The sequence below is a fragment of the Vulpes vulpes genome, chromosome 15 (genome assembly GCF_048418805.1).
Source record: "Vulpes vulpes isolate BD-2025 chromosome 15, VulVul3, whole genome shotgun sequence".
In the NCBI taxonomy this organism is placed as follows: domain Eukaryota; kingdom Metazoa; phylum Chordata; class Mammalia; order Carnivora; family Canidae; genus Vulpes; species Vulpes vulpes.
The window spans coordinates 70490594-70505599 of NC_132794.1; the positions used below are offsets into that span (position 1 = coordinate 70490594).

The 15006-nt window shown below is 43.9% G+C and overlaps 1 protein-coding gene across 2 annotated transcripts in view; it reads left to right on the forward strand.

The window, feature by feature from the left end:
- The first annotated feature begins 2533 nt into the window (after positions 1 to 2533).
- MAP2K1 (mitogen-activated protein kinase kinase 1) overlaps positions 2534 to 15006 on the forward strand; it is a 78359-nt gene continuing 65886 nt past the window's right edge. Inside the window, exon 1 of one of the 2 annotated variants that reach the window (XM_072738874.1) lies at positions 2534 to 2986. In XM_072738874.1, coding sequence (XP_072594975.1) covers positions 2907 to 2986 — 80 coding nt within the window. In that variant the 5' untranslated portion in view covers positions 2534 to 2906. Of the gene's footprint in view, positions 2987 to 12971; positions 13082 to 15006 lie in introns of those variants that run through there. The other variant, XM_072738875.1, reaches the window with a different exon arrangement.

Sequence of the window (15006 nt, forward strand, 5' to 3'; positions counted from 1 at the left end):
CTATTCTTGGCTCTTCTCCTGAATTTCTTTGTTGATGTTGTTGCTTTCATAACAGCTTTATTGAGAAACAATATATATATACCATATAATTCACTCATGTAAAGTGTATATATAATTCAATTTTTTAAAAAATCTTCTTTTTTAAAAAAGAGTTTATTTATTTATTCATAAGAGACACAAAGAGAGAGCCAGAGACACAGGCAGAGGGAGAAGCAGGCTCCCTATGGGGAGCCCAATGTGGGACTCAATCCCAGGACCCTGGGGATCACAACCTGAGCCAAAGGCAGATGCTCAATCACTGAGCCACTCAGGTGCCCCAATTTAATGGTTTAAATAAATTCACAGAAATGTGCAACCATTACCAAAGTCAATTTTAGGATATTTTGATTACCTCAGAAGGAAACCTTATGCCCTTTAGCTATCATTCTACTTACCATCCCTAGTTCATCTGCTTTACCAAGCCTTAAACAACCATTAACCTCTCTGTCTTTATAGACTTGCCTATTCTGGGCATTTCATATAAATGAGATCATACAATACGTGATATTTTGTGACTGACTCTTTTCACTTGGCATAATATTTTTTTTTTGGCATAATATTTTTTAAAGTCATTTGTGCCTGCATGTAGCATGGATCAGCACTTCATTCCTCTTCATGGCTGAGTAATATTCTATCATATGGCTATGTCACATTTTGTTTATCTGCTCTTGAGTTGATGGAAATTTGGGTTGCTTCCCCTCTTCGGCCATTATGAATAATGCTTCCACAAACATCTGTGTATAGGTTTTTGTATGGATATACGTTTTTTATTTCTCTTGAATATATAGTCAGGAGTAGAATTTCTGGGTCATATGGTAACTATACTTAACTGGAGGAACTGCCAGACTGTTTCCCAAAGTGTCTGCTCTGGGTTACATTCCCATATCAATGTTAAAATGTTTAAAAAATGTTTTTAATTGAGTAAGTTACTTGCATAAGATTCAAATAGTACCAAGGGCTACAAAACAAAAAGGAAAACCTTACTCTCTTTATATATTACAAACAGCTGGGTGGCTGACTTTGTTCTGCACACTTAATACCTTTAGGACTGAATAGGAAGGGTGAAGGGGAAGAGAAGGACTGAATCTATATTTATATATGTATGTATGTAAGAGAGGGGCAGAGGGAGAGGCAGGGGCGGGGCAGAGGGAGAGGGAGAGAGAATATCAAGCGGGCTCCAGGCCCAGTGTGGAACCTTGATGCCCTTGATCCCGTAACGCCACCACCACGAGATCATGACCTGAGCCCAAATCAAGAGTCTTATGCTTGGGGATCCCTGGCTGGCTCAGTGGTTTAGCACCTGCCTTTCGCCCAGGGCGTGACCCTGGAGACCCAGGATGGAGTCCCACATCCAGCTCCCTGCGTGGAGCCTGCTTCTCCCTCTGCCTCTCTCTGCATCTCTCATGATTAAATAAATAAAATCTTAAAAAAAAAAAAAAGTCTCATGCTTAATAGAGCCACTCAGGCACCCCTGAATCTACATTTAAAAATAATAGAAAAAAAATAAAAAAAATAAAAATAATAGGTATGAATAAATAAAATTAAAAAAAATAAAATAATAGGTATGGTGCTTCCTATACTTTAGTAAGCTCTTTATTTACATCTTATTTCCTCACGTTTCATATACCTGGAATCATTGGTTTAAAGGTCTTTTTTTTTTTTAAAGGAAGGTTTCAAGATTTCGTTTATTTTATTTTTTATTTTTTTATTATTTATTTTTTTTTAGGTTTCAAGATTTTATTTTATTTTATTTTTTTGGTTTCAAGATTTTAAAAAATACTATCAATCTGCTCTCAAAAAAGGTTGCCCCAGTTACAATCTCATGGGTACTGAGTGCCCATCTCCCTGTACCCTCACCAGTAGATCAACAAAGTGCATAACAATTTTGCATAAATCGAGGTATCCATTTGCCAGTTTGTTAGGCGCAAGGAGTTTCTTGACAAGTTTTCTACCCCCCCCCCCCCCAGGCTCCCTCTCCTCTAGAAATGAGGCCTTTTTCCTTATTCGTCTGATTATTGCACGTCCTTCATCACGACCCGTCCCCAGCAGGACGCTGCAGTCCCCGCAGAGGGGGCCCCGGCGGCACCGGACCTTCCGCTCCGCTCCGGGAACCAGGTTGCACGGCTCCTTTCCCCGCGGAGGAGGGAGGAGGAGGAGGAGGAGGAGGAGGAGGAGGAGGAGGAGGAGGAGGAGGAGGAGGAGGAGGAGGAGGAGGAGGGACCCGGGTGGGGCGGGGGGCGGGGGGGGGGCGGGGCGACCACCTGAGCGCCGCGCGGCGGCAGAGGGCGCTGTGGAGCCCCGCCCCCCCCCCCGGCAGCGCGCCGCGCCCCCGTGACGTATTTCCGCGTCATCTGCCGCCGAGGCGTGCTCCCATTGGCTGTCGGCGAGGCGACGGGGCGGGGCCGAGTGGGCGTGTGTGGAAGGCGCCGCGGCCCCGCCGGAGGGGCGAGGCTTCCCTGTTCCCCGCCCCTCCTCCGCCCTCCGCTCCCTCCCTGGGACGGCTGCGCCGAGCGGCTGGCGGCGCGGCGCCGGCGACGGCTGTACTCTCCGGGCTGCGGCTGTGCGGGGCGAGCCTGAGGGACCGGTGGGCTGGGGGACGGACGGAGGGAAGCCGGGCTGCGAGCTGCGCCGGCGGGGGGAGCCCTTGGGTTCCCCGCGCGCCGACCGAGCCCCCCCGCGAGTGGGGCGGGGGTCCCCCGGGACCGCCGGCGGCTCCTCGGCCCTGACGCCCCCCCCCCCCCCGAAGGCAGCCCCGGGCCCTCGGCCCCTGCTCGGCCCTGCGCGGCGGGCGTGGGGCGGCGCGGACGCAGGAAGCGAGACACGGGCCGCTCTCCGCTCGGAGCCGGACGCGCCTTCCCGCGTCCAAAATGCCCAAGAAGAAGCCGACGCCCATCCAGCTGAACCCGGCCCCCGACGGCTCGGCGGTGAACGGGACCAGCTCGGCGGAGTAAGTGCGGCGCGGGCGGCGGAGCCGAGGCGGGGGTGCGGGGTGCGCGGCGCGCGGGGCTCCGCTCGGGCTCGTCACGCACGAGTCGGGCCGGCAGGGGCGAGGGACTCCCGGCCGCCGAGGTGTCGGTGACTAAGCACAGATCGTGCTCCTGACTCAGACCAGTTGGTGGACCCAGCGAGTCCCCATGTAACACCCCCCCGACCCTTGCAGTCATCCTTGGCCACTGGCCATTCACTTTCTTCCCGCCCCCCCCCCCCCCCCCGCCCAGGATGAAACCAGGTTCACCTCCCCCCACCCCCGCCCCCCGCCCTCCCCAGCTGTTTTCTCCAGCTCGTCTCGGGGAGCCCGGCCTGTGAAGCGGAGAAGGGAGGCAAGCGTCCTGCAAAGAATGAAGGCCGGCCCGAAGTACGGAGTGTGGAGTTGGGACCAGCAAGCAGCGTCCGCACCTTTGTGCCGGACACCTGTGGGCCAGGAGTGCCCCTGTTGCGGCCACCGGCGGGCTGGCTGGGGCTGGCGGGGGCGTGTGTGCACCTGGAGCCCCTCGGCCCTTCCCTTGCCGACGTCGGGGCGGGGGGCGGGGGGGGGGCTCCAGGTCCTTGGCCTTCTTCCTGGAAAACTGTGTTGTCTCTAGGGGAGCCGCTTTCCCCTTTCTCCGTTGGACTCTTCATTCATTAACAAATCGCTCCTCACCAGCGACTCTCTTGGCTCTCCGTACTTGTATCAGGAGCCTTTAAACTCCTAACCTAATACACTGAACACCCCATAGCTGTGAAAACCACACGCACAGGGTGCTCCATCTCTGCAGCTTCCAGTGTTGCTCGCAAACCAGCACTTTCTCTCATTAAACGGGTGACGAGGCTGTTTCCTAGGGAGGGTGTTTCTGAGCTCCCAGAACTCGGTTAGCATCTGGAGTAAGGGACAAGACTGTGAGGGAGAGAGACCCGGCTACCTGGAGAAGTAACCAGGAAAGATTTTTTTTTTTTTTTGAGATTTTATTTATTTATTCGTGAGAGACAGACACAGAGAGAGGCAGAGACACAGGCAGAGGCAGAAGGCTCCGTGCAGGGAGCCAGACGTGGGACTTGATCCCGGGACCCCAGGATCATGCCCTGGGCCAAAGGCAGGTGCTCAGCTGCTGAGCCACCCAGAGATCCCTGAAAGATTTGGTTCTTAATCTTTATCTGCACACTTGGAGATGTAGGGAAGCTAGCTGATGAAACGAGTGGAGTAGGTCTGAACCTTCTGCTCTTTGGTGATTTCTATCATCTTCCTTTCTCTCTTTAGATTTTAATAGCCTGGGGACCTGCTGGCTTGGTGACTCTGTCCATCCCTCTAATGATCACAAGGCCAGTGGTGGACCTGTGATGTGAACTCAGCTAGGTACCTCAGACCTGCTCCCAGCAAACGTCCTTCAATACTATAGTGTTTGTTTTGCACGGTATTTACTTGTACAGGTCAGATTCTGCGCAGTTAAGACTTTGCAGAATTTTACCCCTTAGAAACAAACTGATCCCCCCAGGACAGGGCAGAACATGTTTTGACCACAGTGGCTTTTTGAATGTTGTGGCCTGACCGTCCTGGTCCTGTTTGATTTGGAGTTAGGTACTGGGTCATTCTCTTGTTAATTGTGGCATCACAGCTGTATTCTTGCAAATGGGAGGAATCTTGTTAAAAAAAAAAAATATGAGGAAGAAAAGAATAAACTACTCTGGAGTTGGTGGCAGAAAAATTTGGTGGCACTGGGAGATTCTCCACAGTGCTTAAGAAGTTGGACTCTGGAGTCAGGCTAAGTTTGAAGCCTGGTTCTGTTACTTTGTGGTTTTGTGACCGGGGATGTCTCTCTCTAAGGCTTAGATTTAGTTTTCTCATCCGCAAAAATGGAGCTAATGATAGAACCTATGTAGGGTAGTCTTGAAGGTTAATTGAGCTAATACGTAGTAAATCTCCATAAATGTTAGCTTCTGGTGCCTTTGTTACTGGATAAATGTTGAGAAAACTGAAGGAAAGTGGAAGGTAATTTCCATTCGTGGTGGTGGGCATGTATGTTAAGTTGCCTTTGCTTCTGGATAAGCGACTCCCTGCAATCCCTTCATTTTTTGTGCCATCTCCATCTACCTCCATGACTCATTACTGTGTTACAATGGGAGGCATCTTTGTGTAGGCTGCTTGAGACAAACATGGACTGTTCCCCTACATTTCCTGGCACTAAAGGGAGGAAAGCTGTACACATCTTCATCTTTCACCTTCGAGAGTATTTCTCAAGCAAGGCTGCTGTTCTCTTGATTTCTGTGGTTAGACAGGGTACAGTTGTGAACATTACCATGTCATGTAAACTGAAGAAAAAAGAAAAACCTCCATTGACATTAAGGATCTCTTGGTACTAAATTGGCAAGGTTGCTTCTCTGTGGCTCCTTGGCACTCTGGGATTTACCTCTTAACTTAGCACTTAATGCATTTGAACGGAGCTGGGTTACATGGGACCTGAAGTTTATACAAGTTGTGGGGGTCCTTGAAGAAGAAGAGTGCAAAAATACCTCTTTTGCAAATTTTGCAAAAACGTATGAGCATACTTCAAGGGTGCTGAGTGTTAGGATGAAATAAATTGGAAATGAGATCATATCATTCCCCTGTTTAAAATGTTTTCATGGTTCCATTGGATTTATAATAAAATCCAAACTCCTATTGGGCTATGAGACCCAGAGATATGCCCACCATGAACCTCTACCCCCATCTCTTTCACCACATTTCCTGCCACCCCTTTCTTCCACTATACCAGTCCTTTTTTACTTCCTCCTTGGGATGGTCTCTACTCCCTCCAGGCCCTTGCACATGCTGTTTCCTTTGCCTAGGATGAATCATCCCTTCCTTTTCCCAAGCTAGGAAGGAAGCAATCATCATCTTTACCTAAATACCATTTCCCCTGAGGTGTTCACAGACCACCTAATTTCTAAAGGAAGTTACTTTCCCATGTCATCTGATTTTCTTTTCTTTTCCTTTCTTTTCTTTTTTCTTTTCTTTTCTTTTTTTTTTTAAGGCAGGGCACTTAAGAGTGCCTGCCTTTCTTTTTTTTTTTTTTCTAAATAGGCCCCACGCCCAATGTGGAGCAAACATGACCCTGTGATCAAGAAAGTCTCATGCTTCACTGACTGAGCCATCTAGGTGCCTATCACCTGATTTTTTTTTTTTTTTTAATGACACTCATTCACTGTCTATAGTTTCTTACTAGGATATTTTAAATCTCTGTCTTTTCTGTACACCATAAATTGTAAGGTCAGAGCTGCCTTTTTCTGATTCATTGTTTTGTAAGTACTCTCTGGAATATAGTAGCTGGCACATAGTAAGTGCAAAAATATTTTAGTAAATCAGTGAGTGACTTTCTATTTGCATGATGTATTTAACAAACCTTTTTATACTTTTTCGTTTTTTCTTTTCTTTTCCCCCTTTGCTGTCATTTCCCCCCTCTCGATTTCCTTTTCTTTCACAGGCACCCACTTTAGGGTATTTAATACATGGTCTTCTAGTTCCACCCATTTGTTGGGTATGTGTACCTTTGGGAGGTGGATGGTGTTCTGTACGTTTCTGTGCATAGAGTGCTGAATGCGATTGTGCCGTTATTCTGCCTTTAGAAAGGAGATCCTACCATTTGTGGCAACATGAATGAACCTGGAAGACAATTATACTAAATGAAATAAGCCAGACACAGAAGAAAGAAAATACTACATGATCTCACTTATATGTGGAATCTAAAACAGGGGGGGAATAAATAGAAGCAGAGACTAGAGAAGTGATTACCATGGGTGGGGAGGTGGGGGTGTTGGTCAGAGGGTACAAACTTGCAGTTAGCATAGGTGAATAAGTCTAGAGATCTAGTGTACAACATGGTGACTATAGTTAATAATATAGTTAATGTATTGAATACTGGACGTTTGCTAAGATTATAGATTTCAGGTGCTCTCATACACAAAAAAAGGTAACTGTAAGGAAATAGATACCTTTGTTAATCGGCTTGACTGTAGTAATCATTTCCCTACCTGTGTATCAAATCATCATGTTGTGCACCCTAAATATATTCAAATTTTATAAAGATTGCTCTTGTTTTTTTTTTTTTTTAAGATTTTATTTATTTATTCATGAGAGACAAACACAGAGAGAGAGGCAGAGACAGAGAGAGAGAGAGGGAGAAGCAGGCTCCATGCAGGGAGCCCAGCATGGGACTCCATCCGGGTCTCCAGGATCACACCCTGGCCTGAAGGCGGCGCTAAACTGCTGAGCCACCTGGGCTGCCTTAAAGATTGCTCTTGTGCTGTAAATATGCCCCAGTTGGGATAGATTAGGTTATATGGAGGTAACAACCAACCAAAAAAAATCTCAGTTGTTTAACACACTTGGAGGTCAGTGGGAGTCTCTGTTCATTGGATTCCATTAGGGATCAAGGCTCATGGAGGCACCATCTCAAATATGCTCATGTTAGAAGGGTGTCTTGTGAACTGCATTCTGGCTCCTAAAATTTTTGGCCAGAAGCGACACAGGTCACTTTTGCTCCTATTTCATTTGCTGAAGTAAATCACATGGCCATGCTGACCTTCAAAGGAGTGGGAGCTTCTTGGAAGGAGAACTAGGGATATTTAAACAGAATAGTTCCTTTTATTTTTTTTAAACTAAATACCATGTTTCCGACCTCTATTCCTGATGCTGCATTATGCTGTTCGTTATTTCTCTTGGTTGCAGAGTGGTCATGTGCATGTACCACATTTTATTTGTTATCCTATGTCAATTCCCCCAGAATGAGACAACTCTGTTTTCAACTCTTCTTTTGCTACATCAGGCAGTGCAGTCATGACCATCTTTGTGCACAGCTCTTTTTGTACCCTTGTGAGAGTTCCCTGTGGGATGTACTCAAATGGGATTGCTTGGGGGTACCTTGTGTTTCCTTCCATGATGAGGCACATACTTAATCTTTCTTTGTTTCTGTCTAATCTATAACCCGGCACTCCCTGTCACTCTCTGCCCCTTTATCGTGCCCAGTTTTTCCTCATAGCACTTGCCACTAACAGTGCACTGTAAGTGTCAATCTGCTGCCCCACTAATATGTGAGCTCCACGAAGGTGGGGCCTTGGCTTTGTTCCTTGCTCAGTGACTAGAACAGTGTCTGCTCTTCAGTAGACACCTGCTGATGAAATGAAGCATTCCTACCTTGAAAGAGTACTGTGAAGATTAAACAAGGGTACCTCATACAGAAGTGCTTTGAAGGCCATAAGGTGCTGAATAAATGGGAGGGTGTGTTGCTTGGCCTTGGTGGCATCCACAGATTATGGCTTTTGAACTGTGTCACTGTAACCCAAAAACAGACTTACCTCATGATTGCATTTGGAACATAGTTCCTAGCGTCAGCACTTCTGCTAGGTTTGTAAGGGACACCTGTCTCTTAGAATGTGAAGGCCCTTCAGAAAGGGGACAGAAAGGTTAAGACAGGTTGATGTGCTTTTTGAGGGTCTCCCACGGCCTTTCCAGGCTGTGCTCCATGATATCTAGGAACCCCCTTTTTTTTTTTTAAGATTTTATTTATATGTTCACGAGAGACAGAGAGAGGCAGGCAGACAGACTGAGGCAGAGGGCGAAACAGGCTCCTTGCAGGAGCCAGATGTGGGACTTGATCCCAGGACCCCAGGATCATGACCTGAGCCAAAGGGAGACACTCAATCCAACTGAAGCCCATGTTCCTGGGAAGAATGCCCCTGCTCTTGTTGCAGCAGGTACAGAAAAGGCAAAAAGATTCTTAAAGATGACTCTGTCCATAGCAAGGAGATGTGTGGGGCCCTTGTTTGAATATAAACACTTAGAATATTCTTCTTTCACTTACTTATGTGTCTTTGAAACAAAGGGAGAATACTTTAGTAGAGTATCTGCTACTGGTGCTGCCTTACCCATCTCGTTTGATTTTTCTCTCTTTGGTTCATCTGTTGTGGTTTGCACTGACCCCTTTACTGTCCTCCTTTCACCCCATCATGCTGCTTCCTACTTCTCCATGCTTGCCACGTGGTTTCTTTTGTCTGGAACGCCCTCCTCTGCTTTCCTATGTTACTGTATTTTTGTTTTGTATTTGCCATCACACTTTAGCTTCTGTGAGGGCAGGGACCATGACTGTCTTGTATACTGATCTTTACCTTGCATCTGGCAGAGTGTCTGGAATGAGTGAATGCTGCTGCCCATCTTTCAAGACCTAGCATAAATCTCATCTCCCATTTACATAATCTTGAGATTTTATAGCGTTTTCTGAGTAACTCCATGCTATTCTAGGACTTGGCTTCTAGACTTAGTTTTATTACTTCTTAATTGTTGATCTTGGCCGTGTAATTTGACTTCACCGAGCCTTGGTTTTCCTTATTAGTAAAGTAAGGATGATAATGTAACAAACCTGTGAGGGAAGCTGGGCAGGTGAGCATCATCTGAAATAATCTATCAAAGCACTTGATAATTACCGGAATGTTATTCAAAGGGGAAGTGTTGTTAATCCACTTTGATTTCTTCCTTCTCAGAAAGCTATTATCTTTTGCTCTTAATACCAAGTTAAAAGTGTTGATAAATCATATTAATTTGGACATTTTATATGCTGCCTGTCTTTTAAAATCTAAGCCAGATCTGTGTTTAGAATCAAGCCTTGAGACCTAACTTCCTGTTTACAACAAATGCAGGAACAGAGGAACAAGTTAAATGACACCAGGAGGAAATCATTAGACAAATCCAGGATGTGGAACATTCTCTATAACAACTGACCCAGTCTCTTTAGAAAGTCAGTATCATGGGCAAAAGGGTGCTAGTGGTATGGTTCTAGAATAACAGACTAAGGAGACATGCCAACCAAATGTAATGCATGAACCTCAGGTGGATACTGAATCAAAAATGAAATAGCGATCAAATGTATTCTTGGGACAGTTTGGGAAATTTGAATAGAAAATTGCTAAGTTTTTAGATGTAATGTATCATGATTATGTAGGGGAATGTTATTCATAGATGATACATGAGACTCACTTTGAAATGGTTCAAGAAAAAAATCCACATACATAGTAGATAAAGCAAGTGTGGCAAAATGTTCACAGTTGCTTAGTTGGTTAGTTTATGAGTTTCACTGTTTTATTCTTTCCACTTTTCTGTATGGAAAAATTCATTAAAAAATATATATTTTAAAGACTTTATTCATGAGACAAAGAGGGGTAGAGACATAGGCAGAAGGAGAAGGAGAAGCAGGCTCCCTATGGGGGAGCCCAATGCAGGACTTGATGCCAGGACCCCAGGATCATGACCTGAACCCAAGGCAGACGCCCAACCATTGAGGTGCCCCCATAATAAATATTTTAGAAGTACCCAAAGAACAAAATTCATCCTGAATCTTATGCCCTTTTTAATGTTAACTCACATTTTCTATTTCCTCTTTTGTACTTGTGGTCTATATTGTGTAATGAACATCACATTAAATGCAGTATTGTTTTATTGTTTTATTTTTATTTTGTTAAAAATTTTATTTATTTATTCATGAGAGACACACAGAGAGAGGCAGAGACATAGGCAGAGGGGAAGCAAGTTCTCTGCAAGGAGCCTGATGTGGGACTTGATCCAGGACCCCAGGATCACAACCTGAGCTAAAGGCAGACACTCAACCACTCAGCCACCCAGGCATCCTGCTTATATGTCTTTTTTCCCTTAACTTGTTTTAGGGCCATACCTTTTTGGACCCCTGGGTCTATGCCACTGTTGATACAGTTAATCATTATTGGTAGATTGGACAAAACCAAAAAAGTTTTTTTTTTTTTTAAGATTTATTTATTTTAGAGGGTAGGATGGGGCAGAAGGAGTTTTAAGCACATTTCACGATGAGCACGGATACTGTCATGGGGCTGGATCCCTGTGATCAAGACCCTGCTGAAACCAAGAGCTGTCAGATATCTGATTGTACCACCCAGACACCCCCAAAATCATGTTTAAACAAAGAGACTGAGTCACCTGGGTGACTTGGTTCAGTATTGGACTCTTGATTTTGGCTCAGGTCATGATCTCAGGGTCGTGGGATTGGGCCCCATGTGGGCAGAGCAAGGAGTCTGCTTGAGATTCTTGCCCCCTCCATCTCCTGCTCCCTCTCCTCCTTCCCGCCCTCAAATAAATAAATAAAATCTTAACAAAACAAATCAAAGACACTGATAACAGCAAAAAAACCTTCTTGGTAGCTTTCCTGTGTGTGAATTGTTAGTATTTGCACCACCTCCCCAGGAAGCACAGGTCAAGCAATGGTGAATGTTTTTGACATGCTGAGAAAACAAACCAAGAGAATCCACAGGATGGGGCAGAAAATGAAGTTGAGCCTGAGAAGAAAGTTTAAGGTCCCAATTTTGTTTCTGTTGTTTTCTTCTAGAAGCTGCCAATTTTCAAAAATGCTCTTACTGTCTTAATGCTGCTTGATTGTGTTTTTACTTCATGTCCTGTGTCCTGGTTCTGTTGCCTGAAAGCCCATGAGAGCTGTTTGGAGGCCCCTGTACCTGTTTGCTAAGTTAACTCCTCCCAGGATGAATGGTGTTTTGTTTTAAAGCAGCAGGTGTTCTCTGGGTCTTGGTTCTGGGCAGACTGTGAAAGAGCTGATCCTGCATCGGATTTCTCAGTGTATTCCCCAGGGGGTCCTGCTTTGATGTCACCAAGGGAGTCAGATTAAGAAGAGGTTACATGGGGGTTAAGAAAAAGCGGAGAGGGGTAATGTGACCTCTTTTCCCCACCACACCCCTTCCTCGAATATTTGCCTGCTAAAGCACAACTCTTTAAAAAACTTGAATGTGTTAAACATCTTCTAAAGAAGGAAACTACAGACATTCGAATTTCTAGTGTAACTTTTTGGACATTCCATTATTTACATGTGATCAGTTGGTGAGCACCCCCTCTTCCCTCCAACCCTTGCCTCCCCAATTTTGACACTTGGACATAATCCTCATGATTGTCATTTATTTTGGCTGAAGAGTAGAATTGGACAGGGTCTGGCTTTATAAATGATACTTTGTTGATTACTTAGGTGGTATCCAGATTTTTGTTTTTTGAAGATTTTATTTGTGAGAGAGAACCCAGGGGCTTGTGGGGAGGGGGACGGGAAAGGCAGAGGGGAAGAGACTTAAGCAGACTTTCCACTGAGTGTGGAGCCTGCCACTCCATCTCATAACCCTGAGACTTGGAGATCACCCTGAGTGAAAACCAAGAGTCGGATACTTAACCAACTGTACCACCCAGGTGCCCCCAGATTTTTATTATGTACGGATAGTCTTGCAAATGTTTTGAATTAATTTGTTTTGTTCTGCTTTTAGATTAATTCATACACCAAATCAGAGGCAGTGAACCATGTTGCCGCTGTTGTTACGTATTAACAGCATATGTTCCAAAAAAAGATGGAACCAATTATATTTCAACTGTTTCCTCAAGCTGCAGAAGGTTTTTTATTTTTAAGTGTAGTTTTTTTTTTTTAATAGTTTAATGGGTGAAAAGGGCTACTTTGAAGGTCAATCTGCTTTACTTTAGGTGTTAGCCAGGCTGTATTTTTAAAATGAAGTTATTTTCTGTATTTTACCAATTCTGTTTAAACTAATATTTATTGAATGCTTAATGCAATTTGCTATGCTAGAAGCTGTAGGCAGTTGAATAAGATTGTCTTTGGATTTTGCGCCCAGGGATTTTGAAATCTCATAGGACAGGGAGAGGTTGCAGGGCCACAAGAAGAAGGAAACAAATGGCTGCAGGGTAAGAAAAGTGCCTTGATGTACAAAGAAAGTACTGTCGGAGCTCATTGAGAAGAGGAAGGCACGTCCAGGGGGGGAGATTAGGAGAGCCATCACGGAAGAGATGACATTTGAGCTGGGTCTTGAAGGATGGCTAGGATTTCCATGGGAATGGGTGGGGAGTGGGGGTGGTGGGGGTGGGTGGGTGGGGGGGCAGGGCATGGCAGGAAGAGAGCACAGGATGAGCCACTTCACATAAGTGGGAAAGCCTGGGATGCCTGGAGGAGCCAACAAATAGTTGAGGGCTCTGGGTGCATAGGTGCAGGTTGTAGAAGATGAAGCCAGAGAGGTAGGTGGGTTGGTTTTGTGGTAGCTACTAGACATTTTGAAAAGTCACATGCAAACTTTTCTTCTCTGCTGATTTTTTAATAGATACGTCTAAATAGTTTTTATGTGCTTTGTATTTTTATTTGTTCATTCACATCTTTTGTTAATTTGTACATGATTACTTGTGGGTTGTTGAGGTCAGTGTGCTTTGTATTTTAAGATTTTATCAATTATGTGGCTACTGCATTGTCCTGTCGGTGTTTTCCTTTCATGTTGTGTTAAGAAAAAAAAAATCTTTATTTTTTCGTCTTTAAAAGCATGTCTTTTGTATGGGACAGTCTACTTCTCTTTAGTATTTAGACCTATCTCTTCACAACTTCGCAGGAGTATGTGGCTTCTTTTTCTTACAGTCTTTTCTCTCTTATATGGTTAATTCTGTCCCATCTGGAATTTATTAATGTGTTTGGTGTGAGAAACATGTCTAATTGTTCTCCACAATGAGTTCTAGTATCTTTTAGGAGTTTATTAAATATAATTTATCTACCTATCTGTTGTATTTTCAGGTTTGCTTTTATTTGGTCTTTATTGTATTTTGATGTATTTCTAAAATTTCCTTTTAACTTATGTAGTTTTGATGATTTTTTTTATTTGGTAGGGTTAATGAAAACTTATTTAAAAATATATTTTTTAAAGATTTTATTTTTTAGTCATCTCCACACCTGATGTGGGGCTTGAAGTTACAATCCTGAGATCAAGGGTGGCACACTCTACCAACTGAGCAGGCCAGGTGCCCCTAATGAAAACTTTAATAACTTTCGTGGTGTACCTTTCCGTTTATTAATGTCTCCTTTCTCTTCTATAATAGTGTTATAGTTTCTTCTGAATAATTCTTCTGTGTCCTTAGTTAATATTTCGAAGACTTAACATTTTGGTGCCATTGTTTTGGTTTTTGTTTTGATGCCGTTGTGATTGAACATTTTTTAATTTGTATTTTCCATTCTGACCATGGTTTGGTTTGTATGAATTGTTTATATCCGACAGCTTGTTAAATTCACTCATTATATCTAGTAAATATTTGGTAGAATTATATGCATTTTAGGTTTAGTATTGTCATCTTCAAACATAACTTATTTTTTCCTCTGAACACCTTTATATTTTTATAGCCATCTTACGTTACTCTCAATAGCAGTTCTTGTGTCCCATAGGAACACTGTTAAGTATAATGATGCTTCCCAAGGACCTTCTGGGCAAGGAACATTTCTGCTTTTTCCAAAGAGCCATGAAAATAAGAAGCAGCTGCCTAGCTTTATAGAAGCAGAGCCTGTTTGGGCTGAATGGGACCTTACAGATCCTTCAGCCCCCTGCCTGCATTTGTGAGATTAAACCAGACCCAGAGAGAAGGAACTTGCTGGGAGCTCACACAGCTGGAATGGAGGAGGTGGTTTTCAGACTTCAGTTTCTTTATGGTGTATATATTACATGTTTTCATTTGGGATACTTGGTTGGAAAAATTTCCAAGTTTACCCAACACCAAATTTTGAGAACTTTATCCAGTTATCCTAACAATTTTTAAAAAACTAATCTGAATTTGTTCAAGAAATAATCTGAATTTTTTCATGTAATAATCTGAAGGTCTTGTGGAGGCACTCCTCTCTATCACCATTCTCTTAGGTGTTTGAGTGAAAAGGGAATAAGGAAATGAAGGGAGGAAAGGGTATTTTAGTCTAGGATCCTTAGTAGGAGGGTCTATTTTTAAGCTTCATAATGTCAGTTTTAAAAGCAGTGGTTTTCAAAATAACCACAGACAAAAGTCCCCTTGAAATGAATGCCTTTCTGGAATTGACCTATTTTGAGTTTAACTGTTACCAAGAACGGTTCAGAATCTCGAATGCTCTTACGTGTATCTACTTTTCAGACTAAGTAGAACAGTAAGTTGAGTGAGTGATC